The sequence below is a fragment of the Emydura macquarii genome, unplaced genomic scaffold, assembly GCF_026122565.2.
Source record: "Emydura macquarii macquarii isolate MOO-44397 ecotype Brisbane River unplaced genomic scaffold, CSIRO-AGI_Emac_v2 contig_1122, whole genome shotgun sequence".
NCBI classification, from domain to species: Eukaryota; Metazoa; Chordata; order Testudines; family Chelidae; genus Emydura; species Emydura macquarii.
Window position 1 is genome coordinate 35,554 of NW_027131259.1, and position 27,875 is coordinate 63,428.

General features: G+C 62.1%; 2 protein-coding genes across 3 annotated transcripts; both read right to left on the reverse strand.

Annotated features, from left to right (window-relative positions):
- Window positions 1-1,720: 1,720 nt before the first annotated feature.
- On the reverse strand, window positions 1,721-7,663 carry CACNG7 (calcium voltage-gated channel auxiliary subunit gamma 7). The gene is given in 7 exon segments (XM_067546464.1): window positions 1,721-1,903; window positions 1,906-2,110; window positions 2,524-2,669; window positions 4,282-4,422; window positions 4,916-5,002; window positions 5,222-5,454; window positions 7,447-7,663. Coding segments are annotated over 6 exon segments (825 nt in total). The 5' UTR covers window positions 5,418-5,454; window positions 7,447-7,663; the 3' UTR covers window positions 1,721-1,853.
- A 3,904-nt stretch (window positions 7,664-11,567) lies between these two features.
- Window positions 11,568-27,870, reverse strand: PRKCG (protein kinase C gamma). Of its 2 annotated transcripts, none has more exons than XM_067546438.1 (18): window positions 27,523-27,870; window positions 26,736-26,767; window positions 23,796-23,878; window positions 22,087-22,198; window positions 21,682-21,813; window positions 19,815-19,971; window positions 19,176-19,310; window positions 18,395-18,482; window positions 18,011-18,040; window positions 17,018-17,155; window positions 16,405-16,578; window positions 16,044-16,135; window positions 15,543-15,605; window positions 15,199-15,337; window positions 14,460-14,540; window positions 14,136-14,243; window positions 13,758-13,898; window positions 11,568-13,069 (listed from the first exon to the last, which is right to left on the reverse strand). In XM_067546438.1, exons 1-18 carry the CDS (start codon window positions 27,687-27,689, stop codon window positions 12,887-12,889), a joined length of 2,055 nt encoding a protein of 684 aa, XP_067402539.1. In that variant the 5' UTR covers window positions 27,690-27,870; the 3' UTR covers window positions 11,568-12,886. The 2 variants fall into 2 exon arrangements, with proteins under 2 accessions (XP_067402539.1, XP_067402540.1); XM_067546439.1 differs by lacking the exon at window positions 27,523-27,870 and adding an exon at window positions 27,432-27,463.
- Between the last annotated feature and the right edge of the window lie 5 nt (window positions 27,871-27,875).

Consider the following 27,875-nt stretch of genomic DNA (forward strand, 5'->3'; position numbering starts at 1 on the left):
GAAGGTAGAGGGAAAGGAAAAGTAGATAGAAACCAAGAAAAGAAGAAAGCAGAGCCAGGGGGCAGCTGGCCTGCATCTGGGTTAACAATGGCTGTTGCTGGACCTTGCTAATGCATGGAGTGGTCATGGCTGCGAGGTCCAGGCTCGCTAAGAAAAGGGCTTCTTTGAACGCTCTTTGGCGTTGGGAAGACACGGCGACAGAGCCACGATCCCACAGTCAAGCGGGGGCGTCTCTGAGGGTGAGGTGTTGGCAACCAGCAGCCGCGGTTGCTTTAGCCGGACCTTGGGGGTCTATATTTCCATCTCCCCTTGGTTCAGCTCTGGTTTGGGTTGCTTCCGAGGGAAGAAAGTTGCCTGGGTCGTTTGCCTTCATGTCCCCATTTGCTGATGCGGCTCCTCCACCTGGTGCATTTGGAAAACAACAAAGATGGCGGAGGAGGCCTTTCCTCTCAGGATCTGGGGGGGATGGACCAGCACGGAAACAAGGAAAATGGTCAATGAGCGACTTCCTGTCAGGGGTTGGTCTTTGTGGTGCAAAAAAGATGGCAGATGAGTAGCTTCCTGTCAGGGGTTGGCCATTGTGGGGCAACAAAGCTGGTGGAGGAGCCATTTCCTCTCAGGATCTAGAGGAGGGGAGAAGAAGTACTGGCCCAGCAACAAGGAAAATATCTGATGAGGCAACTTCCTGTCATGGGTTGGCCATTGTGGTGCAAACAAGATGGTGGATGAGCAGCTTCCTGTCAGGGCTAGCCATTCTGGGACTGAGAAAAATGGTGTCAGGAGCCATTTCCTCTCAGGATCCATGGCAAGGGGAGCTGGTGCAATGACAACCAGAGTGGGAGAGGGGCAATTTCCGATCGGGGTTGGCCATTGTGGGGCAAAAGAGATGGCAGAGGAGCCACTTCCTGTCAGGATCTGGGAGGAAGGGACAGAGAAAATGGTGACGTGGCAACTTCCTGTCAGGAATTGGCCCTTGTGGGGCAAAAAAAAAAAAAAGTATCTGTGGCTGTGGCTGGCCTGATGATGACAACCAAAATGGCTGACAGGTGGCTTCCTGTCAGGAATCCCACCAAATTCTTGTGGCAACCAAAATGGCCAATGGGGTACCTTCCTGTCTGGCAACCAAAATGGCTGACTTCCTGTCAGGAATCCCATAGTGACCAAAATGGCCAACAGGGTGACTTCCTGTCGGGAATCCCACACCTTCCTATGGCAACCAAACTGGCCAACGGGGTGACTTTCTGTTGGGAATCCCACAGTGACCAAAATGGCTGACAGGGTGACTTCCTGTCAGGAATCCCACCAAATTCTTGTGGCAACCAAAATGGCCAATGGGGTGACTTTCTGTCTGGCAACCAAAATGGCTGACAGGGTGACTTCCTGTCAGGAATCCCACCAAATTCTTGTGGCAACCAAAATGGCCAATGGGGTGACTTTCTGTCTGGCAACCAAAATGGCTGACAGGGTGACTTCCTGTCAAGAATCCCACAGTGACCAAAATGGTCAACAGGGTGACTTCCTGTCAGGAATCCCGTGCCTTCTCATGGCAACCAAAATGGCCAACGGGGTGATTTTCTGTCTGGCAACCAAAATGGCTGAGGGTGACTTCCTGTTGGGAATCCCGCAGTGACCAAACTGGCCAACGGGGTGACTTCCTGTAGGGAATCCTGCCAAAATGGCCAAATGGAGGAGGCCTCCGGGGATGGAGCAGAGGGAGCGAGAAAGGGGGGACAAGGAGGTGTTTCAGTCCAGTAGCACCCAGTCTGTGATGCATGGGTGGGGGTCCCCCCCACAGTCTCTGGGATGGGAGGCAGCTGTCAATCCCCAGTGGGAGCAGGTCGCGGGGGGCTGGCCTAGCAGGGCGAAGTGGATATATGCATGTGCTCGGGGTACTTGATGGCGGGGGGTAGTTCTGGGTCATCTGGATGGAGACGTCGCTGGAGATGTCGGAGGGGCTGCGCCCGCGATGCCACACTTCCGGGTGCAGGAACTGGCCCGAGTAGTCGGAGCAGTCGCTCAGGCGCGGACGGTAGAAGGCCGGGTGGGGGCGGTACATCTCCTCCTCCGCATAGCGCTTGGTGAACAGGTACACGGACATCACGCCGGCGCCCTGCGGGAGTGGAGGGAGGGAAATGGGACAGCAGAACGCCACTCCCGTCCCAGAGCCGGGGATAGAACCCAGGAGTCCTGGCCCCCAGCCCCTCTGCTCTAACCACTTGCCCCCAGTCAGTTCCCAGAGCTGGGGATAGAACCCACATGTAGATTGAGGTCAGAGACTCTAGGCTTCCCATCAGCTCCCATCACTGCCCCCTGCTGGATAGATCAGAACTGCCCCATGTGTGTCAGCCACCGTACTGCTGCCAGCAGAGGGGGATTCTCCGTTAGTTCAGCCTGCAGAATCAGGGACAAGGGGTTCCAAGTTCTACCCTAGGGGGCAGCACAGAGCCAGCCAGGAATCTCTAAGGTCTGGGGGGTGGGGAGGATGGAGGGGGCCGTTGGAATGGGGTGGGCCTGGGTACAAACCTCTTTGAGGAGGAAGGAGGAGGCCGCAAAGGCGAAGGACCAGCCGTAGCGATAGTGGAAATACTGCTCCGACCCGCTGGGGCGATTCATCACCTCGTCATTGATGCTGGAGATGTAGAGAACTAACCCCACCACGAGAGACAGGCCTGCAAGAGACAGGGCCGGCGATAAAGCTGCTGAGATGCAGCTGCCTCTGGAGGCCGTTTACACTGGGACTCTAGGCCCGGCATTGAGGTGCAGCTGCCTCTGGGGTGAGGTGCGGGGCTGTTTATACAGGGATCCTAGCCTGGCACCAAGACATGGCCTCTTTGGGATGGGGCATGGGGGCTGTTTATACAGGGACCATAGAAATGTCAGGACAGAGGGTCCTCGAGTCTAATCCAGCCCCCTGCACTGAGGCTGGACCAAATAAACCTCGATCAGGTCTGACAGGGGCTCGTCCAACCTGTTCTTCGAAACCTCTAAGGAGGGGATTCCTGTTCCAGAGCTTAACTCCTCTTCGAGCTAGACCATTTTTCCTAATATCTAACCTACATCTCCCTTGCGGCGGATTAAGCCGATTACTTCTTGTCCCACCTCCAGTGGGAGGAGAGAGGGACGGAGACAAGGGCCCGCAGAACGGGCCGCAGTCATCCAGCCGAGGTCTCACGGGTGCCAAGCAGAGCGTCTGACGGACCACACTCCTGTCACCACACCCCAGAAGGACGTGAGCCTTTTTTTTTTTTGCAGCTGCGTCGTTGCCCCGTATTCGGTTCGTGCCCCGTTTTAACCCCCTGCGGTACGTGGCCCTCGCCAGTTATCCCCCCTTTTCTAGCCACGCGTTGCATTTTTCCTTCCCAAGTGACTGATATCGCCTTTGTCTTTACTGGATTTCTTCCGGCCCATTTCAGACCAAGTCTCCAGGTTGTTCTGAACTTTTATCCTGTCCTTCAAAGTGCTCACACTGCTCCCAGCCTAGGGGCATCTGTCAATTTGACTCTCCGGTCCGTTATCCGAGTCATTAATGGCCCCACTAGATATGCTCCCAGTCACCAATGGTAACTACACTTAAAGGATGGTCTTCCAACCCGTTGTGTACCTACCCTATAGTCAGTGTGTTTAGAAAGACCCACATTTCCCTAGACGGCTTATAAGAATGTCACGTGGGACTGTGTCAAAAGCCCGGCTAAAATTGAGATCTCTCACGTCTGCTGCTTTTTTTCTCCCCATCCACTAAGCCACTAACCCTGTCGAGGAAGGAAGTGAGGTCGGTTTGGCGTGATTTGTTCTTGACAAAGCTCTGCTGGCTGTTCCTTATCACCCTGTTATCCTCCAGGTGCTCAGCAAACTGATTCTTTAATATTTGTTCCAGGGTCTTTCTCTGGTGGGGCGCCGGGACTGTTTATACCGGGATTCCACGCCTCGTGCTGAAATGCAGCCACCTCTGGGGTGGGGTGCCGGAGTTGTTTATATGGGGATCCCTCACCTGGCAGGGAGCTGCAGCCACATCTGGGTTGAGGTCTGGGGGCTGCTTATACAAAAATCTGTCACGTGGTGCTGAGATGCAGCCACCTCTGGGGTGGAGTGCCGGGAGTATTTATACAGAGACCCCCCCTCTCTTGGTACTATTTAATGGCTACATAGCATAAAAGTTTGGGACAGGAAGTGAAAGAGAATCTCACTCCCCAACCACAACCTCGGGCAGGATTTCGGGAGGCATTGGCTGCCAGGGGGAAGCGCCCCCCACTGAGCCCCCAGCCCCACTCCCAGGCCCCTCACCAGAGAGGATGAAGAAGATGCCGGAGACGAAGGCCAGGATGGTTCTCTGGGGCCGGATGTGGCCGATGTTGCTGATGACGAAGGCCGTGAAGACAAGGAAGAGGCTGACCATGGGGAAAGGGGTGGCCGTGCGAACCGTCTCTGTGGGAGGGGCAGGGGGACGCCAGACAGTCAGAGCTCATCCATTCTCCCTCCCAAAACCTCCATCCCTGCCCCCCTCCCACAATGGGGTTTCCCATCCTAGGGAGAGAAATCCCCTCTCTTTGCCTTCCCTCCCGCCCCCGTTGACACTCTCCTCACATCCCACCCCGCCTTGGACAGATCTCCCCTCCTGTCCCCACTGCTCCCTACCAACTCCAGCTCTATCCCCCACAGGTCCCACCACTAACAGTTCCCAACCCCGTGGAGGACCAGGGTGCCAGGCGGCTGGGCTTTACACAGTGTGCCATCTTGCTCAGAGCTGAACACGGGGGGCTCTGAGTCCCGGAACACGCCTCTGACACGGCTGCCCTCCCCTCTCTGCAACACGCTCCACGGGCTGGGTGGAAGTGGCCACATTTTCTCCCCACGTGCACCCTCTTGCTCGCGCGCGCTGTCTCACAGCACCTGGGCAGGAAGGGCCCCTCTCACTTACTCAGGATGTTCTCTGTGTTTTCCGTCACCAGGTTTATCTCGGGTTCCAGGAAATACTCCGACGCCACGCACCGACCCTTCTCCCGGCCTGCAGGTGGGGGGGGGGGGAAGAGATGGCGTTATCTGGCAAAGCCCCCGCCAGGGCACTGCTCTGGGGAAGCTCACAGCTACAGGGAAGCATACCACGCCTAGGAGGTCCTGGCTGTGAGCACTGTCAGGGGAAGATCGTAACACCCACGAGCCCCCCCTCCCTTCACGCCCCAGCTGGGGGCACTGCCGGGGGAAGCTCGCAACGCAGGGCTCGTACCAGCGAAGAAGCAGACCCTCCAGAGCCCGGCGTGCAGCGCCATCTTGACCTCGGTGGTCTGGTTCTGCTGCAGCACGATGCCCTCCTCCATGTAGAGCCAGTAGTCGGTGCTGACGGCGATGCCCACCAGCAGGAGCCCGCACGCCCCGAACACGCTACTGAGCAGCGTCAGCGCACGGCTGCTGCAGTTACTCATCCTAGGGGGCGGGGGGCGCCACACAGAGCTCGCGGACCTGGGCGGGGAGAGAGAGAAACCGGCTGAGTGGTCACACCCAGCCCCACCCACCCACCCTCCCTGCTCTAACCACTAGACCCCACTCCCCTCCCAGAGCTGGGGGTGGAAGCCAGGAGTCCTGGCTCCCCGTTAATCTGTTTTAATTGACGCACCCGCAGCCCGGCGCCCCCTGCTGAGCCCCCCACTCCCTGCAGCCCAGCACCCCCTAGGGCCAGCCCTGAAGGGGAGAACAGAGCACAGGCAGAGATGGATGTAGGGGCCAGTCCAGGGGGCTCAGCCGTGCCGCGGTCAGTGAGCCCCCCTGACCACAGTGGCCCCAGCAACTGGCCCAGGCAGGAAGGGGTCCCACGTGCCAGGGGTTGGGCTGCCCCCAGGGTGGGGGTGGGGAGTCTGGTGAGAATCCTGGGTGAGTGACACATGGGATAACCCCTCCATAAGCTCTGAAGAGACCCTACAACAACAAACCAGCATGGACAGCCCCGGCGCCTCAGAGAGGCCACCGTAACAAAGCTGCGGTCCTCAGAGACCCTACAATAACAACAAACCAGTAGAGACAGACACAGCCACTGACAGACCCTGCCATGACAAACCAGAGCTCCTGAGAGACCCTACAATAACAACAACCCAGCAGAGACAGACACAGCGACTGGCAGACCCTACCCATCACGAACCAGCGCTCCTGAGAGACTCAAGCTACACTCCCCACCCCCCAGCACCCTATGGGCTCACCCCCCCTCACCCTGATCATATGGCCTCACACATCCCCCCCATCACCTCAGTACTACTGGAATAACAAGACAAAATGTGTTTGTGCACCCCACTCACACACACACACACACACACACAGACACAAAACTTCACAGTGTACTCTAAACAACATCTCTACAGGACACACGCATAGCAGGGCTCATCCCATACACACACACACACACACACACTCCCTCCCTCCCTTCCTCCGTCATCCCATCGGAAAATAGGTTGGGAAAATAAAAGAACTGACGCTAAAAGCCACCAGCGAGCGCCAGGGACAGAACTACAGACGAGAGTACAGCCGGACGGGAGACAGATACCCACGTTCTAAGTCACACACACACAGCAAGGGCAGCACCTCTCTCTCTCTCTCTCACACACACACACACACACACACACAGAGCAGGGCCCATCCTCTCCAGCAGGGGGCAGCAGGGACACACACACACAGACCCCCCCCACACACACACACTGTCAGACCTAGTATACACACACACACACACACAGATCCAGCTCTCTCATACATACATACATACATACATACACACACACACACAGAGTATCTCTCACTGACAGTCTCATTAGATGTATGTGTGGACACACACAACTGGACCTGGTGTGTACACACAGTGTCTCTCTCTCACACACACACACTGTATGTACATACACACACACACACACACACACACTCCCTCCAGGTGTACCCACCACACACATTCTCTCTCTCTCTCACACACAGTCTCTCACCGATACCCACACCAGGTGTATGTGTACACACACACACACACACACACACACACACAGTCTCTTTCTCTCTCACACACACATTGTATGTACACCCCCCTCAAACCTTCTCGGTGTACCCACCCCACATACACACTCTCTCTCTCTCTCTCTCTCACATACACACACACACACACACAGTGTCTCTCACTGACACACACACACACACACACACACACACACACACACACAGTCTCTTTCTCTCTCACACTCACTGACACACACACCAGGTGTACCCACAACACACACACTCTCATACACACACACTCACACACACTGTCTCTCACACACACACACATGTGTACACACACACTCTCTCTCTCTCTCTCACACACACACACACTGTATGTACACCCTCCTCACACACTCCCTCCCGGTGTACCCACAACACACACACTCTCGCTCTCACTCACACACTCACACACACACACACACGCACACGCACCCCGGCGCTCACCTTGCCCTTACTCCCGGGCGCGCTGGCCGGCCGGCGGCCCCCACATCCTCTGCCCCCGCCGCTCTGCTGGTGCCCGGGCCCCCGGGCTCAGACCCCCCGACAGCGGCCGCTCCCCGGGCCCCGAAGAGCCATTGGCGGGGGGGAGGAGGGTTCTCGGCCGGGAGCTGCCGCAGCGGGCAGGGCGCCGGGCCGCCGGGCGCAGCGCAGCGCAGCGCAGGGATGGAGGGAAGGAGACAGACCCGAGCGGAGGGATGCGGCGGGGGGGGGGGGGGGTACAGGGAGCTGGGAGGAGGGATGCAGCAGTGGAGGGGGGGGCAGAGGAGACAGAGGCCCGGCGGAGGGATGGAGGAAAGAGGGACGGGGACAGGGGCCCGGCGGGGGGGGGTGGAGACAGGGGCTGGGGAGAGAGGGATGGGGACAGGGGCCCGGCGGGGGGGGGAGGGATGGAGACAGGGGCTGGGGGGAGGGGAGAGGGATGGGGACAGGGGCCCGGCGGGGGGGAGGGATGGAGACAGGGGCCCGGCGGGGGGAGGGGACAGGGGCCCGGCGGGGGGGAGGGATGGAGACAGGGGCCCGGCGCAAGGATGCGGCGGGGTGGGGGGATGGGGAGCTGGAGAAGCGGTGGGGGGGGGAGGGGAATTCGGATTGAAGACGGGGGGGCACGAAGGGAGCGAAGAAAAGCCGCGCTGGGGACGGAGGGCTGCGGCGGGGGGGAGGGTCTGGCTGGTTCCCGGCTGCCCGGGCGGGTCGCGGGGCTGGACCGGGCCGGACGCTCCGGAAAACGACTCCGCTCTCGCTGCTGGAGAATCCACGGGAGCTTCCCCCCCCCCTCACTCCCGTCCCCCCGCCGCGGACACCGTGATGTCACGGGCCCCGCGTTTAAAGGGACAGACCCGGCCACCGGCCCCTCCCCCTCCAGCCCCCCCCCGGACCCCAGTTCTTCCTCGCTTCGCTTTTCTCCCCAGTCACTCACTCATCCCCTCGGCGCCGCTTTCCTGGTTTCTTTTCCAGGCACGTCTTCGGTTTCCCTCGGTTTTATTCACCCCCCACCGCCTCCGTCCTTCTGCCTCCCTCTAAATCAGTCCGTGAACTCGACCTTTGCAGAAAGTAGGACAATTTGTGAAGGAGGGAGGTGGGGGGCTGGGAGCCGGGACTCCTGGGTTCTATCCCCGGCTGCTGGAAGGGAGTGGGGTCTAGTGGTTAGAGCAGGGGGGCTGGGAGCCGGGACTCCTGGGTTCTGTCCCAGGCTCTGGGAGGGGAGTGGGGTCTAGTGGTTAGAGGGGGGCAGGCAGCCAGGATTCCTGGGCTCTGTCCCAGGCTCTGGGAGGGGAGTGGGGTCTAGTGGTTAGAGCAAGGGGGGCTGGGAGCCAGGATTCCTGGGTTCTGTCCCAGGCTCTGGGAGGGGAGTGGGGTCTAGTGGTTAGAGCTGGGGGGCTGGGAGCCAGGACTCCTGGGTTTTCTCTCCCACTCTCTGTAATGCGCAAAGATGATTTGCTTTGAATTCACCTGTCCGGGGGATTCTTTCTTTTCGTCTAGCCCCTTCCTGTGAATGCCCAGAGCCCTGGAGAGGAACCTGCACCCTCTAGGAACCCGGGAAAGACCCAATGGAGGCATTACACTCCTGGAGAGGACTGAAAGGCGCCCCCTAGCGGGGAAAGGCCCGGTGCCCCGATCCCCACCCCCCTCAGCCAGCCAGTCCCCAGCCCAGGGGCCAGGTCGAAGCCCCTGTAGGGGAAAGGCCCCACATCCTGTTCCTTAACCGCTAGTGAGCTTACAGCCACTCTCCTCTTTGAAGTGGGGGAGCCTGAGAATTATTATAATTGATTATGAATATTATGGCAGCACATTCATGTTCTGAACATGATCAAACGCTGGCCAGACACAAAGTCACCGGGCTCGGGGCCCATTGCGCCAGGCGCTGGCCAGACACAAAGTCACTGGGCTCAGGGCCCCATTGCGCCAGGCACTGGCCAGACACAAAGTCACCGGGCTCAGGGCCCCATTGCGCCAGGGGCTGGCCAGACACAAAGTCACCGGGGCCCCGTTGCGCTAAGCGCTGTCCAGACCCATTGCGCCAGGCGCTGTCCAGACACAAAGTCACCAGGATCGGGGCCCCATTGCGCCAGGCGCTGTCCAGACACAAAGTCACCAGGATAGGGGCCCATTGCGCCAGGCGCTGGCCAGACACAAAGTCACCGGGCTCAGGGCCCCATTGCGCCAGGCGCTGTCCAGACACAAAGTCACCAGGATAGGGGCCCATTGCGCCAGGGGCTGGCCAGACACAAAGTCACCAGGATCGGGGCCCCGTTGCGCTAAGCGCTGTCCAGACACAAAGTCACCGGGATCGGGGCCCATTGCGCCAGGTGCTGTCCAGACACAGAGCCACCGAGATCGGGGCCCCGTGAGAGCCAGTCCCCGCCCCGAGGAGCCTGCAGCATTCCTCTATACGCAGCGGACGCTCGGACGACACACAAGGCGCCTCGTTTCCTCGCTGAATCCAGGAGCCCCTTGCCCCATCCCGCCCCGGAACCGCAGGCTGCAGGAACCTGAGGCCCGGAACCACGGCACTGACGCGAAAGGAGCCGATGGGACGGAGGGAGGAATGGAGAAGATGCTGCTGATTTCCCTCGCTCCCGCTAGCCCGGCTCTGGGCTCCCCCACCCCCGTTCTGCCGGCGCCCCTCTCTCCCGCCGTGGGGACAAGGTCAGAGTCAGGTTTCCCCGGCTCAGCACTGCAGGCTGCGAAATGCTGAATGCTCGGTTCTTTCGCTCTCTGCCGGTGTCTGTTGCCGTCCCCCGAGGCCCCCCCGGACCACGTTCCCCATAAATCGCTCGCTGTGTCTCTGCGTGGGGCTGGCAGTGGTGTGGGGGGGGGGCATTAGAGTGTCATCAGAGATTCAACAGAGAACATGGGAAGGGGGGGGTTGCTAGAGCGGTGGGGGGCAGCTCCAGCCCCGTAACTGAGGACGTCCCCCGTAACCCAGGGAGAAAGCCCCATCCCCCCCTACAGCTTAGAGGGCCCCTCCCCCCAGACATTGCCTTTCCAACATCTCCCCTTGCACGTCTCTTCCCCCCATAGCATCCTCCCCCACAACCCCGCTCCCGGACACGGCGCCCCCAACCCATAGTGAGGGGGCTGGGGCTTCACAGCCCCTCCAGCCCCAAGCCTCTCTCTGCCAGGGAGGAGGGGTGGTGCCCACTTTGGAAGGGGGGAGGGGCTCTGCCATGAGGGGGCCCTGCCAACTCGTTACATGCATGAGTCACAGAATTGGGGGGGGGGGAAGGCTCCATGTCCCATTCCCTGCCCCCCACCCGGGCCAGCCAGCCCCTGTCCTGGAGCTGAATCGGGGCCAGCGTCCCCTAGAAGGGAAAGGGCCCACACACCCCATTACCTTCCCCATCTAGAGGCCCCTTTAAATCCTTGCCCTGTATTCCCCTCCCCCGCCCCGCCCCATTATGGGTCCAAATTTCATTTCTAAGGCACAAATCTTTTAATCTCCTCGGTTCCTACCTTGCAGGCAGCTGGCAGCCCCTGGGAGCCGGGGGGGGGGGATAGGATTGGGGAGGGACAGGCCCCAGGAAGCCAGATCCTCCCCTTATCAAGATGGGGGGGGTCCAAAGAGAACAACCTCCCCCCCCCAGCCAGGAAACCAGGTTAACTGGGCAGGAGGGGCCGTGCTGGGCGGCGGCGGGGGGGGGGGGTGTCAGTAGGGGGCAGGGGGAGGGACGTGAGCGCTAGGGCAGTAGAACCTGCCCCCAGGGGAAGGAGCCCCAGTGGCTGAGGCTCTGGATCGGGCTCAGAGCTGGGGGGGGGGGGGGGAGGCGGACATCAGAGAGGAGCCCCGAGGGCGCTGACAGACAGGGAGTGGGAGCGACCAGGCCCCGAGGGGGGGGAGCAGCGAAAGGAGACGTGGGAATGGACAGCCCCAGCACCGCCCGGGCCAGCCCAGAGCCCAGGAGACCTGCTGCCCAGCCCTCTGCTCTAACCACTGGACCCCACTCCCCTCCCAGAGCCAGGGGTGGAACCCCAGCGGCCTGGTTCCAGCTCCCCGCTGCTCTAACCACTGGACCCCACTCCCCTCCCAGCAGGACGGGTCAGAAAGGAGGCAGAGGTGCTGGTGGTTGGATAAATACCTTTTATACTGAACTGCAGCGCTCAGCTGTGCTCTTTACATCCCGACGCGGAGCTGGGAGCGGGGACTGGGGGGGTGGGGGGGAGGCGCTTTGGGCCAGGGGGTGGAAGACTCAGACCAGGGCCTGGACTGAAGGAGGGAACAGGGGATGGGGGGTGGGGGCAGGCAGGGACCAAGAGCACCCCTCCCCCCCAATGGGATAGGCGTGGGCTCATCTCATCTCAGGACAACACCTCCCCCCAGCTGGGGTCTTATGATTCTGCGGGAAGGGCTGGGAGCCCGGATGCCTGGGTCCTTTCCTCAACTCTGGGACGGGAGTGGGGGCTGGGCAGGTAGACCAGGGAGCCCTGGTTAACAGCCTGCTCCCTACCGCCATAACCACCAGACCTCACTCCCCTCCCAGAGCTGGGGAAAGAACCCAGGAGTCCTGGCTCCCAGGCCCTCTGCTCTAACCACTACACTCCACTGCCCTCCCAGAGCCAGGGAGGGAACCCAGGAGTCCAACTGGCCCTGGCCCTTCTCTTCACCTCCTCCTGATGGACCCTTGTTCCATGCCAAGCCTGAAGCTTTGGGGGTGGGGGGGTTGAGAAGGGGGACGTCTCGTCCAGCCCGGGGATTGTCTGGAACTCCGACCCTGGCACCCCAGCTTCAGCGACTGACAGTTGGGGGGCGCAGACGGGGGAAGCCAGGGTGAATCGGCCTGAGCTTTACAGCCATGAATATAGATGTGTAGATATGTATTCCATGCACCAGAGAAGAAGGGGTTCAATATATTGGGGGGAGGCCTATTAAGGAGAGGCTGAGGGGGAAGCAGAATTGTCCCCCAACCTTCAAGCTGCCCCCAGGATTATGTACAGGTTCAAAGCTATTTAGTGCAGGGGGCCCAGCTGGGGGGCGCCCTCCCCTGGCAGGTAGTGCTGCCCCATTGCAGCACTAGGGGGCGCTGTGCTGTAGGAAGCAGAGGGGTCAGTAGGGGGCGCTCTCCCAGTGCAGTCAGTGCCGCCTGAAATCTGGCCCGTGGCCCCACTTCCTGTCCCAAACGTTTGTGCAGTTTTGTCATGCGGCCATTAAGTAGGGCCAGGCCAGGGGGTCCCTGTATAGCCAGCCCTCGCGCCCCACCCCAGAGGAGGCCGCATCCCATCGCCAGGTGAGGGGTCCCCGTGTAACCAGGTCCCACACCCCATCCCAGAGAAGGCTGCATTTCTGTGCACACAACCCAGGGGGGGAAGGGAAGTCAGACCATGGGGGAGGGTAAATCGGGGGGTTACAGGCAGGTCAGGCCATGGAGGAGCCGGGGGGAGGGGAGTGTCAGACCATGGAAATGGGGGAGGTGGGGGGACGCAGTGAGGAATGCACGAAGTCAGTGTTGATGTAGGTGAAACCCTGGAATTCGCTCTGGTCCAGCCCCGCCAGAACCAGCTGGTCCGGCGGGGTCAGCGCGGGTGCTGCCCGCGTGAAAAACTTGTCGAAGTTCTCGCCGCTCCTCCCGCACTGGGACAGACGGACGGAGAGGAAGATGGACAGAGACAGCCCGAGAGAGGCAGACGGACCCGGACAGAGGCACAGACGGAGAGAGACAGTCCAGAGACCGATGGACAGGGAGAGACGGACGGACGGACCCAGAGAGACAGACAGACAGGGACACAGACCGACACAGACAAACAAGGGGCCAGACCCAGGGACAGATGGATGGACAGACAGATGGGCAGACAGACAGGGAGATCAGGAGAGAGATCCAGGCACGGACGGACGGACAGTGAGACAGACCCAGACCCAGACAGACAGTCGGTGAGACAGATTGAGGCACAGACGGACGGACAGACGATGTGTGGGGGCGGGGGAAGAGAAAGAAGAGAAGGGTTATTTTCCTGGACCCCATCCCCTCACTGATCCCCCCCCCGGGCACCCTAGCCCCACTACTGCTGGCTCAGACCCTGGTGCCCCCTGCCTGTCCCCCCCCGGTACCTCCTCCCTGCGGTCCTGTCCGGCTAGGGTAGAACTGCTCCCATGGGAGGCACCCCGATTCGCCAGAGCGCCCCCCCATATGCTCTGTGGGGGAGTGACCGGGCCTGGCCAGGTGAGATCAGCCATTCACTGGGGGAGCGAAGGAGGTGTGGGGGGGTGTCGCTCACCAGGCAGGAAGTGCAGGGGGATGGGAGTGCAGGGGGGGGTCACTCACCGGGCGGGGGGTGAAGGGCGGCGGGATTTCCAGGCGCTCCAGTCTCTCCCAGTCCATCCAGCGGAAGAAGCCGTGCTCCCGGACGTCCTGCTCCCCCGCCGGCCCTGAGCCCAGCCGTTTCAGGGGGTGCTTGGTCAGGAACTGGGGGGGGGGGCGGAGACACGGTGACATCACAGAACTTCCAGCCCAGCTGATCCACCCCTCCCAGCCCCTTCGGGGGACACCCGGGGGCATCCGTCCTCCCCTCACCCCAACTCCCCTCCTGCCCTGGCTTCCCCCCAGCCTGCCCCTCCCTGAGAAATTAGAGGGGGGGTCAAAGGCCAGGGTTGTGCCCCCCCCCCCCACACACACACACAGGCCAGGGCTGGGGTCACTCACCCCTTTGCAGATGGAGACGGCCTCGCGGGACAGCGACTTCGGGTAGGAAACCGTGTGCTCCATGATGGCCTGGAACAGCTCGTCCTCATCCTCCCCGTCGAAGGGGGGCTGGAGGGAGGGGGGGTTGTCAGAACCAGCCCCCCCCCCACAGCAGGATCCACCTCCCCACAGCACACTGAGGCCAGGCTGCACCACCCCACAGGTGTCAGCACCACGATGCATCCCCCCAGCCTCCCCCCACACGTGTGGGGCTAGCGCCAGGATTCACTCCTCCAGCCCCCCCCCCCATAGGATTTACAGCCCCACCCCTTCCCTCCGATTCACCTGCCCTGCGAGCATCTCGTAGACCAGCACCCCGAAGGACCACCAATCCACCGACTTCCCGTAGGGCTGGTAGGCGATTATCTAGGGCAGGGAGAAAGGGGGCAAGTTAGGGGGGCTCCTAGGTCCCCAACTCCATGTGGGGGAGGGGAATCACTTTGTGGCAGGGGAAACTCTCCCCTCCCTCCCACGCCAGCCGTCAGCTACAACCTCTTATCTCCCTCGCCCCCAGCTTTCAAAGACACACTTCCCCTTTAAGAGTATCCCCTACCCTGGTGAGCAAGTTTGGGGGGGGGAGAGACATCTGCAATGGGGGTGGTGCTAAAGCAAGGGAGGCGGGGCCATCCTTGCTACAGCCCCCCCTCCCCATTGGTTTATCCATCCCCTCCTGCCCCCGCCCCCCCAGCACCCAACCCTAGGAGGTAATGTGGGTGGGGGAGGAGTCACTGCCAGGAGACCTGCCCCCCAAAAAGCAGACAGACACTGACCCACCCCCACCAAGCAAAGGCTCCAGGAGCCAGAACTCCTGGGTTCTATCCCCGGCTCAGGGAGGGGAGTGGGGTGTAGCGGTTAGAGCAGGAGGGGCTGGGAGCCAGGACTCCTGGGTTCTATCCCCGGCTCAGGGAGGGGAGTGGGGTGTAGTGGTTAGAGCGGGAGGGGCTGGGAGCCAGGACTCCTGGGTTCTATCCCCGGCTCAGGGAGGGGAGTGGGGTGTAGCGGTTAGAGCAGGAGGGGACGCTACCTCCGGGGCGATGTAGTCTGGGGTCCCGCAGAAGGTGCGGGTGGTCACTCCGGGGAAGATGTTCTCCTTGCACATCCCGAAATCGGTGATCTTAATGTGGCCCTCGGCGTCCAGCATCACGTTATCCAGCTTCAGATCGCTGCGGGGAGAGACAAGGCTGGGCGCTCGCCTCTCGGGGGGGTGCCAGTTCCCACCCGGCCCCAGGGCGGGGCCTGGCTGGCTCAGAGGGGTGGGGACGGGGGCACGGGGCCTCTCCCCTCTAGGGGGCGCCAGCCCCGATCTGGCCCCAGGGCAGGTGGGGGGGGGCAAAGAGACGGTCGCCAACGAGGCGGATTTCCACTCACCGATAGATGATGCCTTTGTTGTGCAGGAAGAAGAGGCCGATGGCGATTTCCGCCGCGTAGAACCTGCGAGCACCGCGGGGGCGGGGAAGATGGGGGGGGAGCCAGGGGCAGGGGGCGCAGAACAAGTCAAAGGTCACCCGGAAAATCAATTCATCACCTTCAACGTCTTCCCTGCTCCACGGCCGCAGAGCGTTTCACGGGGAGCCCTCGGCCAACGCTGGGACACGGCCCCTCTGGGGTGGGACATGGGGGCTGGGGACACGGGGACACGGCCCCTCTGGGGTGGGGCGCAGGGGCTGGGTATATGGGGACCCCTCGGCCGCACTGGGACACAGCCCCTCTGGGGTGGGGCATGGGGGCTGGGGACACGGGGACACGGCCCCTCTGGGGTGGGGCGCGGGGCCTGGGTATATGGGGAGCCCTCGGCCGGCACTGGGACACGGCCCCTCTGCCAGACTGCTCTCCCCCCCAGCTCAGGCAGCGGCTGTGGGGTGCACATACATGGCGTGGGGCTCCTTGAACTTCCCGACTTGCTGGATGTGGTACATGAGGTCTCCACCGTTGACGTACTCCATCACGAAATAGAGCCGGTCCTGGACAGGGAGGGTGAGCCGGTGCCGTGGGAAGCAGAATAGACCCACAGGCCCATCTACCCTGGTATCCCGCCCCACACTGCCCCCGCATCAGCCCCACGGACCCATCTACCCTGGTATCCCGCCCCACACTGCCCCCCGCATCAGCCCCATGGACCCATCTACCCCGGTATCCCACCCCCACACTGCCCCCTGCATCAGCCCCACAGACCCATCTACCCCAGTATCCCGCCCCCTCCCTGCCCTGGTCCCCATGGGGGCGGGGTTACCGTGGTCTGGAAGGTGGAGTGCAGCTGGGTGAGGAAATGGGGCCGCTCGCTCAGCGCCAGGACCCGCTTCTCCACCATGGTACATTCCACGTCGTCGTCCTGGATGATCACGTCCTTCTTCAGGATCTTGATGGCGTAGAGCTCGTCCGTGCCCCGCCGCTCGGCCAGCATCACCTGCGGGGACCCGCAGCCCTCAGCCAGCCAGTCCTCGCCCCACGGGGGGCGGATGGGAGCCGGCCAGTCTCCTGCCCTGGGTATCCGGGGACCCCTCACCCAGGAGGAGACACCGCCCCTCCCTCCCCCGGTTCCATTATATGAATGGGAGGTGGCGCCCCCTAGAGGCCGCAGCCTGCCTGTGTCTCTCCCCAGGACGCCAAGGGCCCCTTTAAGGTCATAGATTTTGGGAAACGCAGGAAGAACTGTCTTCCCCGGAGCGACCACCCGGACCTTCTGCGGGACCCCCAATCCAACCACTGGAGCCCATTCCCCTGCCGGAGCCTGGGACAGAACCCAGGCGTAATGGCTCCCCCCTCCCCCCCGGGCTCTAACACGCTAGGACCCCCGTCTCCTCCCCGAGCTGGGGGGAGAAGCCCAGCATCCAGGGCGCCCTCACCTTGCCAAAGCTGCCTTTCCCCAGCACCATGAGGAAGTTGAAGTCGGAGATGTGGAAGCGGCTGGTCCCGAAGAAGCTGACGTGCTTGGAGTCCGTGGGGCTGGGGGTGGGCGAGGGGCCTGGGCCGTGGCGCACCTTCTGTGGGGGGGGGGGGGGCAGAGATGGGGCACAGTGAGCCGTGAGCCCCAATTCTGGGGGGAGGGAAATGGGGGGGCAGTGATCAGGGCCAGGGGAGCTGGAGGGTGGGGGGATGGGAATGGGGGGGGCAGGGAGTGATGGAGGAGGGGTCAGGGTGGGGGGGCAGGACTGGGTATGAATGGGGCAGGCCCAGAACAGGAGGACGAGGGAGATGTTGGCAATCAGGGTGGGGTTGGGGGTGTCTGGAGCAGAATGGGGAGATCACAGTCAAGGGACCCCCCCCAACCCGAGGCAGCCCCCCCTTGCACAACTGCATGGGGGGACTCGCACCCCTGGACCTCACTCTGCCCTTTCATCCACCTCCCCATCCCCTTCCAACCCCAGCCAGCCCAAGTCCCCCCTCAGATCCCCCCACCCCAAATCAGTGCAGTGGGTCAGAGGGTGGGGTGGGAGGGAAAGATTCACTGGGTCCCCCCTAAACCCAGAGAACAGGGATCCCCCAAACCGGCCCTGACTCCACCCACCTGTGTCACACGGGGCCAATCACCCCCCGCCCCCAGTATCTCAGAGACTGTTTCCAAGCAACAGGAGTGGACCAAAGTAATACTCAGAGCATCCTTGGGGGGGGGGGGTTGGGAGCCCTGGGGAGTGAGAGACCAGTGAGGCCAGGAGAGTGACGCAGAGAGAGCCGGGACAGAACCCAGGAGTCTGGGCTTCCAGCCCCCCCTGCTCTAACCACTAGACCCCACGCCCCGTTGTGGTTGGCTTTGCTGCCCTCTGCTGGAGAGAGGGGGAACAGCCACCCACAGCGTCACCCACCCCCAGCGCAGAGGGGCCCGAGCCCCGGGGCGTTACCTGGTACAGCTCCAGGGGATAGTTACAGGCCTGCAAGAGAGAGGGGCAGAGGGTCAGTGACCAAACGAGTGTCTCCCAGCTCAACAGGCCCCAGAGCCGCTAGGGGCAGGAAAGGAGGGGGGCCAGACCGGGAATCTGCTCCGGGCTGCCAGGGACCAGGACGCCGGGGTTCACGTCCCGACTCCACAGTCATCCGGGCTCTGGGGGCTACGCCACAGCTGAAAGTCGGGGTCCCTGTGGCACGGCGCCCCCTGCCGAGCCCCCGCCCCGCTCCCTGCAGCGTGTGTGAATTTCTCAGTCTGCCATCCGAGAATTAAACTGGCCGGACACGGCTTAGCCAGTGAGGTATGGACAGGAGTGCTTTGGGGGTGGGGGCGGGGTTACCTCAAATTTCTGCAGCAGCCCACAATTTTCAGCATCAGCCACAGGGACATTGTAATACTCCCCCTCCTCCTGGTTGAGTAACTTGTACCTGAGACAGGGACAGAGACAGGCACAACACCGGGAGGGGGGCGGGGGGAGTTGGTAGAAAGAAAGAAAGAAAGAAAGAAAGAAAGAAAAAGAAAGTACAAGGGTGCAAAGAAAGTGTGAAAGTGCAAAAAAAGAAAAGGATGCAAGCGTGCAAACAAAGAAAGTTTGAAGAAAAGTGTGTAAAAGCGTGCAAAGAAAAAGGAGTGTTAAAGTGTACAAATAGTGAACATGTAAAGGAAGATAAAAGCAGTACCAGGGTGCAAAGAAAGTGAGAAAGTGCAAAGAAAAGAATGCAAGTGTGCAAACAAAGAATGTGATGAAAGGAGTGTGAAAGTGTGCAAAGAAGAAGTGCAAAAGTGAGCAGAGTGTGAAAGAGGGCAAAGAAAGAAAAAGTGAACGCGTGCAAAGAAGAGAAGGAAAAGGAGTGCAAGTGCAAAAGCGTGCAAAGAAAAGAAAAGGAGCAGAAAGGCGTGCAGAGGGGAGGGGGTGCAGGGGCCAGAGAGGTGCGAGAACCGCACGCGGAGGAAGCACGGGGAGGACGTGGCAGCGCCGGGGCAGCCGGGCACAGCCGACGAGCGCAGACAAATACCCAAACAGACAGAACGGTGGAGAGAGAGAGAGAGAATGAGCCCTGGGCCTGGCTTCCCTCCCGAACCCGCTGCCCCCCCCCCCCCGGGGCCCGCCCCCTCCTTACCATCCGTCCACATGTCCCTTGAGCAGCTCCGACACGCCGAAGGACATGGCGCCCATGAAGTCGTTGCGCGAGGTGCGGTCCCAGTCCCACACCTCGACGGACAGCCGCCTCTCCACGTCTCCCGGCCTGAGCGTGCTGGGGGAGGGGGGCAGGATTAAAGGGGGGGGGGGAGATTAAACCAGCAGCCCAGCCACCTGCCCCTTTAAATGCAGCGGGGGGGGGGAGAATTTTTGCCCTCTGGACAAGAAGTGGGAATAAAAGCCCTACTACTGCTGCTGCCGTGTGGGTGGAGGGATCTCCGGGAATAGACCAGCCTGTGTTGGAAGAGCTGCAGAGTCCTGTTTATTTTGGGAGGAGGAGGGATCGTTGCTGCTGGGTGGGGCTAGTGTCCCCTAACCCCAGGAGGAGGGGGCACTCTGGGTACCGGAAGCTGTGGGGAGAGTATGTGTGGGAAAGTGGGCTAGGACGCAGCCCAGAGGTCTGGCTATCTGCCCACAGACACCCGTGGGAGCTCCGGCACACCCTCGTTTCCCGGCCGGAGGACCCCCATGTCTCAGGGCCATGCACGGACCCACACGTGGCAGCTCCCGTACACTGACGGCCGCCCGCCCGCCCGCCCCCTGTGCCCGCAGCACTCACAATAGGAAGGACTCGTTCCACACGGGGTTCAGAGTGGATTTCACAGTCCGGGTTTTCTGCTTGCTCACGTTCTTGGGGTCCGGAATGAGCTTCAGCTTCACGTAGGGGTCTGACAGGCCGTTGGGGTCCATGGGGATGAGGTTCCGGGCCTCCCCCACTGGGGGGGGGGAACCGCAGATCAGCACCCACGTGCAGCACAGAAGGGCTTAACCCCCTCCCCACAATACAGACAGCTCAGTGTCAGCCCGTTCTGGGAGGGGGGCTGGGAGCCAGGACTCCTGGGTTCTCTCTGTGGCTCTGGGAGGGGAGTGGGGTCTAGTGGTTAGAGCAGGGGGGATAGGAGCCAGGACATCTGGGTTCTCTCTGTGGCTCTGGGAGGGGAGTGGGGTCTAGTGGTTAGAGCAGGGGGGCTGGGAGCCAGGACATCTGGGTTGTCTCCCCAAGTCTGGGAGGGGAGTGGTGTCTAGTGGTTAGAGCTGGAGGGCTAGGAGCCAGGACTCCTGGGGTCTCTCCCCAACACTGAGCTGTGTGTTGTGTTCATCACAGACAGCGGTGTAAGTGCTCTGGTATCCCACACCCCTCTGGCCTCCCCCATGGCCTGGGGGGAGCTGCACACAGGGAGCTGCCGAGGAATCCCCGTTATGTAAGCGCCCCTGGATAGATTTCTTTCCACCTCCTACGCGCTCCCGCTGGGAAAGCGAGAGTGCAAGGGAGTGTGTGAAGAGGAGAGGAAGAGAGTGCTGAGCTCCAGAGCTGGGAATAGAATCCAGGAGTCTTGACTCCCGCCCACCCCACCCCATTCCCCTCCCACAGCCCGGGAGAAAACCCAGGAGACGTGGCTCCCAGCCCCCCTGCTCTAACCACTGGGCCCCATTCCCCTCCCACAGCCCGGGAGAAAACCCAGGAGACGTGGCTCCCAGACCCCCTGCTCTAACCACTGGGCCCCACTCCCCTCCCACAGCCTGGGAGAAAACCCAGGAGACGTGGCTCCCAGCCCCCCTGCTCTAACCACTGGGCCCCACTCCCCTCCCAGAGTCAGACTGAGACCACCCTGCCCCCTCCTGCACAGCGCCCCCTAGTGCCGCTGTGGGGCCAGCAGTGACAGCCGGGACCCGGCTCCCGGCCACCCACTGCAAACCGAAATCAAAGTCAGCACTAGGTGGCAACCTTAGCCACTCAAACCTGGACAGGGAGAGGTGGGGGTGGGGATGGATGGATGGATGGATGGACGGACGGATGGAGAGAGACAGGGACGGGTGGATAATGAGACAGAGTGGTGGGGGAACAGAGAGAAGGGGGGGTGGATGAACGGCTGGTAGAGAGAGATACAAATGGGGGGGGCTGGATAGAGAGACAGATGTGAGGAGGGTGGATGGAGAGACGGACAGATGTGGAGGGGGCAGGTGGTGGGACAGACAGACAGCCAGGTGCAGGGGGTGCCAGCCCCGCTGTACTATAGCTGAGACGCCCCGGCTGGCTGGCAGCCGCCGGAGGCTCTGAACCCCCCATGGGCCCTGGGGTTGCCTTGAACGTTGCTGTGTTTAGCGGCCGGGGGGCGGAGGAGGGGCAGGTCATGATCCAAATCTGGAGTGACCGGAGCCAGGAGGCCAGAGACGCAGCCCCCCACGGCTCCGACCCCACCTTGCCCCCCTAGTGCCCCCCCCTCCGGTTTGGAGAAGGAAATATGCTCCACACCCCGGTGCGGTAGGGGGGCTGGAGGGGTAGGGGGGCTGGCCTGTCCGCCCCAGATTCTCCCCTCCCTGCCCCTCCGCGGGACTCTCAGCCCCTCTCCCTGCGAGCGGCGGAGGGCTGCAGGCGGGGACGGAGCGATCTCCAGCTGTAACCTCCCCCCCCCGCCGCCCCGTACCGAAGACGCGGATCTCGTCCCCGCCGAGGGTCTCCATGCGGAGCTGCAGACGGCCGCGCCGCTCGGTGTGATCCACCCCGCACAGGCTGGGCACGCTCTGCACGCACCGCTTGTGCACGTTCATCTCGCAGCCTGCGGGGGGCAGCGGAGAGCAGGGGCAGAAGGGGGATCTCGCCCCCCACCCCCCACGCCTCCCATCCCCCAGGGGCTAGTCCCTCCCCCCTCCTGCATCCCGCCCCCACCCCACATCTGGCTCCCTGCGCCCCCAGTCCCTGCTCCTCCCAAGTCTTGCCCCCAACCTGCCACCCACCCCTGCCCAGAACTCCCTCCCCGCCCCACCTCCTGCTCCCTGCCCTCCCCCCACTTCCCAGGCCTGCCCCCCACCCTGCCCCCTCCCCCACTTACAGGAGCATTTCATGCCCTGGTGAACCAGGCCGTAGAGCAGGGAGCCGCAGTGGTCACAGAACGTGGGGCTGCTATAGCTGTGAATCTTGAACTTGTGCTTGTTCCGGGGGTCCTGGGCGGGGGAGAGGAGACGGGTCAGAGCCCCCCGCCGGGCGTGGGCAAGGGGGGGAGGTGCAAGCTCAGTGTCTGTGCGGGCACGAGGGGCGAGTTTGCACGGGGGAGCGTGCACAGTTAGCTGCACAGACGAGGAGCGAGCGAGAGGGTGCCCGGGGCTGATTCGGGACACACCCACCTGTGCAAGGGCTGGTGAATGCTCTCGCCCAGGGGCGTGTCCGACTGTGCCCAGGGGAGCTGGCACGAGGAGCGGGCCCACGCGCGCCAAGCGTGTGCAAGTGTGTCGAAGTGGGCACTCGTGAGCAGGCACAGGGACATGCAGGAGCGTAGCATGCACAAGTGCATCTCAGTGTGGCCAGGACAGTTTGCACAGGGATGTGCGTGAGCGTGTCTGAGCATGCACACGTGAGCTTGCACGAAGGGAATGCATGGGTGTACATGTGTAAGGAGTGTAAACATGAGTGTGCACAGACAGTTGCATGAGCAGGTGTGTGTGCATGCAAACGTGAGCTTGCATGGGGCATAGGTGAGCGTGTGCAAGGGAGGAGTGTGCACAAGTGTGTCCAAGTGTGCATGTGTGAGTGTGCACAGGGGCATGCATGAATGTGTTTTAGCACACACAGAGGAATGCATGAACTTGTCTGAGTGTGCACCCAAGTTTGCACTGGAGCGTGCACAGGTGTGTCTAAGTGTGCCCATGTTAGCTTGCACAGGGTGGGGTTGTGTGCGTGTGCAAAGAATGTGAACATGAGCTTGCATGGGGAACAGCCCGAGTGTGTGTGTACGTGTGCAATGTGAGATTGCATAGGGAGCAGGCATGCGTGTGCAAAGGCTGCGAATGTGAGCAAGCACGGGGCACGCCTGAGTATGCCTGAAAGTGCGCACAACCTTGCACTGGAGCATGCACAAGTGTGCCCAAGCGTGCACATGTGATCTTGCACAAGGGCATGCACGAGCGTGTGCGCATGTGCAACTAGGAGTTTACAGGGACAATGTGCACGTGTGCACAAAGCGCGTGAACGTGGGCTTGCCCCGGGAATTGCACAAGCACATGTGCGCGCGCACAAATGTGAGCCGGCAGGGGCAGTGCGACAGAGTCAGAGTGTGCTGGGGTGAGGTGAGCTTGCAGAGGGCCATGCACGGATGCCCAGAGGGAGATGCGCAGGGCAGTTGTGTGTGTGTTTGGATGTGTGCGGGCAAGGGGTGGGAACACAAGCGTGTACAGGGCCGGGGGAGTCTAACTGTGCAAAAATGAATCTGAGCGGGGGGGTGCTTGGAAGGGACGTGGCTGTTAACAACATTCACGCTTCCTTTCCCTCCCCCTCTTCTCCTTGTTCACCTCCCTCCAGGGCAAGGACAGCACAATCTGGGCCGTGTCCGTGTTTCCCACTGTCCCCCCCCTGCTCAGGTAGTAAAAATAGCAGGTGAAATTGGGACACACACCTGGAGGGGGCAGGCCTGCCTCCTCCCCCACCATGTATTTCATCCAAAGCCAGGGACAGAACCCAGGAGTCCTGCTTCCCCACCCCCCCTACTCCGCTCCCCCCCCCGCGAGCCGGGGAGAGAACCCAGGTGTCCGGGCAGCCATCACTCACATCTGTCTGGGGTCCTTTCCCGGCTCCGGGGCATTCGAAGGTGACAAATTCATGGCACCGCTTGTGCACCACGAAGCTGCAGACTGGGGGGGGGGGGAGATGGGGGGCAGACAGAAGGGGGCAAATAGAGCAATTACTAGAGCAAGCCCAGACGGTAACTGTGACCCCCGCCACCCCCGCTCAGACCCTACCCAGAGCCCAGGTTCGGGGCCGGGAAATCCAGGATTCCCGGGCCTTCAACGGACCCCGAGACTTTAGGTAAATAGCGACTCCTCTCCGCTGGTGGGGGGACAGCCCCCCCAAACCTGGGGCAGCCTGCACCAGAGGGACAGACCAGCTGGGGCACCGCAGGACAGTTGGGAGCTGAATTGGGGGGGCCGGTTGGGGGTCGGGGCTGAGGTTGGGAGGGACATTTCAGGGGTGGAGGGGAAGTTTCGGGGGTTGAGTGAGTTGGGGGGAGGCGGGGAGTTTTGGAGGACATCACAGGGGAAGGCTGGGGGGCCGGATCGGGAGGAGGCTCAGGGACAAGTTGGGGGGCAGAGGGCAGTTGGGGGGGGCGATTTCTCCACCCTCCCCCTCCCCGTCTGGCAGCTCCCAAGGAGTGAGACGGAGATTTGGAAGATGGGTCGTCATGGAAACAGGCAGGAGCAGAAACCAGAACTCCCAGGAGCTGGGGGGGGGGGGGGGCGGCAGATTGGGCTTGGGGGGAGCTGAGGTGGGGGCTCGACTCCTCGTGGATCCCCAGAGCCAGCCAGACCCCCCCCCCAGCCCCTCCATGCCACACGGGCTGTCTCCCTGCTCCCACCACTAGGCACCACGCCCCTCCCAGAGCCGGGAGAGAACCCAGGAGTCCTGGCTCCAAGCCCCAGTCAACTTCTATGCCCTGAGCAGGGGAGTGATGGGGTCCCCCAGGGATCTGGGCTGGGACCCAGCAAACTCATTACCCATGGGGGGGCGCAATGAACAATCTCCCCCCCCCTTTTTGGACTTGCTGGATGGTTCCCATAGCAACGGCTCCCCCATATCTCCTCCCTCTGGACAGCTGCACCCAGAAGCAAAGGGAGGGGGGCGGGTGTCCGGGAACCTGCTGCATCCCACCGCTGCCACCAGCCGCCCTGGCTCTGCCTGTCCCCCGGGGGCTCCCCCCACGACTGCCCAGGCTCCAGGAGGGACCCGGCCCCCCCACCCTGCAGCCCTGAGCTCCCCACCCAGGGCCCACCCAGAGCCCCGTTGCCCACACTCGCAACTCGCATAGCCACACACACCAGCCATTTCCTGGGGCAAACGCACACCCTTATGCCCCATCGACCCACCTTGATGGTGCCTCCTGCACACACCCCCCCACACACACACACACGCCCTGGGGCCATCCCTGCGCACCCCCAGCCACGAGTGTGCAAAAGCAGCCTCTTCTCATGTGCACCCACCCACCGCACTGCTGCACAGACGCAAAGGGTCTGCTTGCACAACCCAGCCCAGACACGCGGGCCAATGCACGTGCTTGTGCAAACACTCACACCCCACACGCCTGCAAATGCAGACACCACCCACTTGTGCAAAGACACACGCTCGCGCACACTCATGTGCACACCCTGCACGTGTGCAAATGCACAGCCACCAATCCGACCAATCCATGCCCACCAGCTCTACCCTGTTGCACCAACGCACACGCGTGTGCAAAAGCCAAACCACTCGTGCCCACCGTCAACAGGTCCAGCCAGTCGCACCAACAGTCTCCACACGCACCCACCCCCACCTGTACATAAACACGCCCGCCACCTCGCCAGAGGCCACACACTTGTGTGAGGAGGTGTCACACCCCCCCCCACGTGCCATCGGGGCACGCGCACACCCATCTCCATGCCCCAACATACTCGTGCACTGCCCCAGCAGCTTCACACTAACACCCCCCTTGCTTTTGCACGCCCCCCCCCATCACGCCCCCTCCACCACCACCCCTTATGCACAACCCCCCCAGGGGGATACTCTAAGAACCGCCCCCACCACCGAATGCTCAGATCCCACCCCCACCAGATAGGGCCTCACACTGCAAGCTAGGAGAGGGGCAGAGTCCCCTAGAAACTCTGCCCCCTCCCCCGTTCTCGGACTGGCAGGAATCTCCCCCCCCCCAATTTTACTCATGAGACCATCCCCCCTCCCTCCCACCCACCCGGCCCAGAGATGCTTGTTGCTTGGCAACCACTCCCCCAGCTCATCACCTGCCAATCAGCCGCAGAGCCACACACCCCCATTCAGGGCAGGAGGGGATTTCCCTGTTCCCCCCCCCTCCCACATCCATACCTGGGAGCAGGGGGGGGAGGCAGGAAGAAACCTGAGCCCCCAGACTCCCTACGGCCACCTCACCCAGAATCCCAGCTAACCCCCGAGGGGCCTCCTCCTCCACACGCAGCCCCCCAGATACCCCATGCCCCTCACACAACTCCCCCAAATACAAAACCCCCAGATTCTCCTCACCAGCCCCCCCAAATACACACTCCTCTCCCAGAGCCGGGGCTAGAACCCAGGAGTCCTGGCTCCCAGCTGCCAAAGAAGCTGAAGGAATAAAGCATTTGAAAGGCCACCTGATAGCAGCTATTTTGAGACTTTTTAAAAGCAGAAAGATGGAACTTTCCAGCCAGTCTCTAAAATAGCGGGAGAAATCTAGTTCACACGGGCTCATGCTGGGAGCAGGCTGCAGCGTTCCACCCCTGACATGCGACTGCCTCTGGGGGGGCACAGGGGCTGGTTACACACAGAGCCCTCGGCCGGTGCAGAGACAGGGCCCCTCTGGAGTGGGGGGTGGGGGGGGTGCGGGCTGGTTATACAGGGACCCATCACCACAGGGCAGAAGAGAAGACCCCGGGAGTGACTGTCTCCCCCCAAGCAGTGGTCTGAGTGGGGTAACCCCCACTGACACTGCCGGGTGCGGGGGTCTCTTACCTAGACACTGCAGTCCCTGCTTCCCGATCCCCCTGAAAGCAAGAGAGAAACACAACGTTACTTTTGGGGTCACGGCTGTCATGAGTTGCCTGCCTCAGCTCACCCCAATACCCAGGGACAGCTTTCCAAACCCATACACAACACCCGCCTCACCCCCCCCCCAACATCAGCTGTGCCACAGAGAAGGGGGCTGGGAGCCAGGACTCCTGGGTTCTATCCCCGGGGCTGGGAGAGGAGTGGGGTCTAATGGTTAAGAGCAGGAGGGGCTGGGAGCCAGGACTCCTGGGTTCCATCCCTGGCTCTGAACCAACCAGTCCCTCCACCGATGCAGAGACTGAGGCTTCAGCAGAGCTATGGGGGGGGGGGGGGGCAGGGGGAAGCCGAGGGGGCTGCGGGTCAGGGCTGAGGGGCACTGGCAGCGCTGGGGCGGAGGAGGAGGAGGGAACAATCTGGGGACGTGGGGGGGTATTTCTTCCCCCGCCTTGTTTCTTGGGCCTCACCTGAGTTTCCCCTCTCAGGGGCTGGGAACCCAGGCTGGGGGAGGGGTGCGTGGGCTGGGGGAGGGGGCATCCAGGGTGGAAGGACTGTTAGTCACTAGGGGAAGGGGATGGAGTTGGGGGGCGCTGGGGCAGTGGGGGTCTCAGAAGGTGGGCTGGGGGGGCGCTGGGGGGCACGGGGGGGTCGGGGGGGTCTCACCAGATGAAGTCGGTGCAGTGGCTGCAGAAGGTGGGCTGGGGGGCTCGGGGGGTCTGGGGGGCACTGGGGGGACACTGGGGGGGGGTCTCACCAGATGAAGTCGGTGCAGTGGCTGCAGAAGGTAGGCTGCTTGAAGAACCGCGCCGTGAACTTGTGGCTCTTGACCTCGTGGATCACCTTCTGGCGCAGCGCCCCCTTGCGGCAGAAGAGCGGCTTGGCCAGGCACTCCGGCTCGGTGGGCGAGCTGACCAGAGCCATGGCCCCCCGCCCGGGTAGCCCAGCCCCGGGGCGGCGCGGGGAGCGGAGGGAGGGTGGATGGAGGCACGGACGGAGGGAGGATGGACGGACACAGGATGAATGGACGGACGGACGGACGATGGAGGGAGGGATGGACGGACGGAGGATGGATGGACAGACGGACGGAGGGACGGACAGACTGATGGA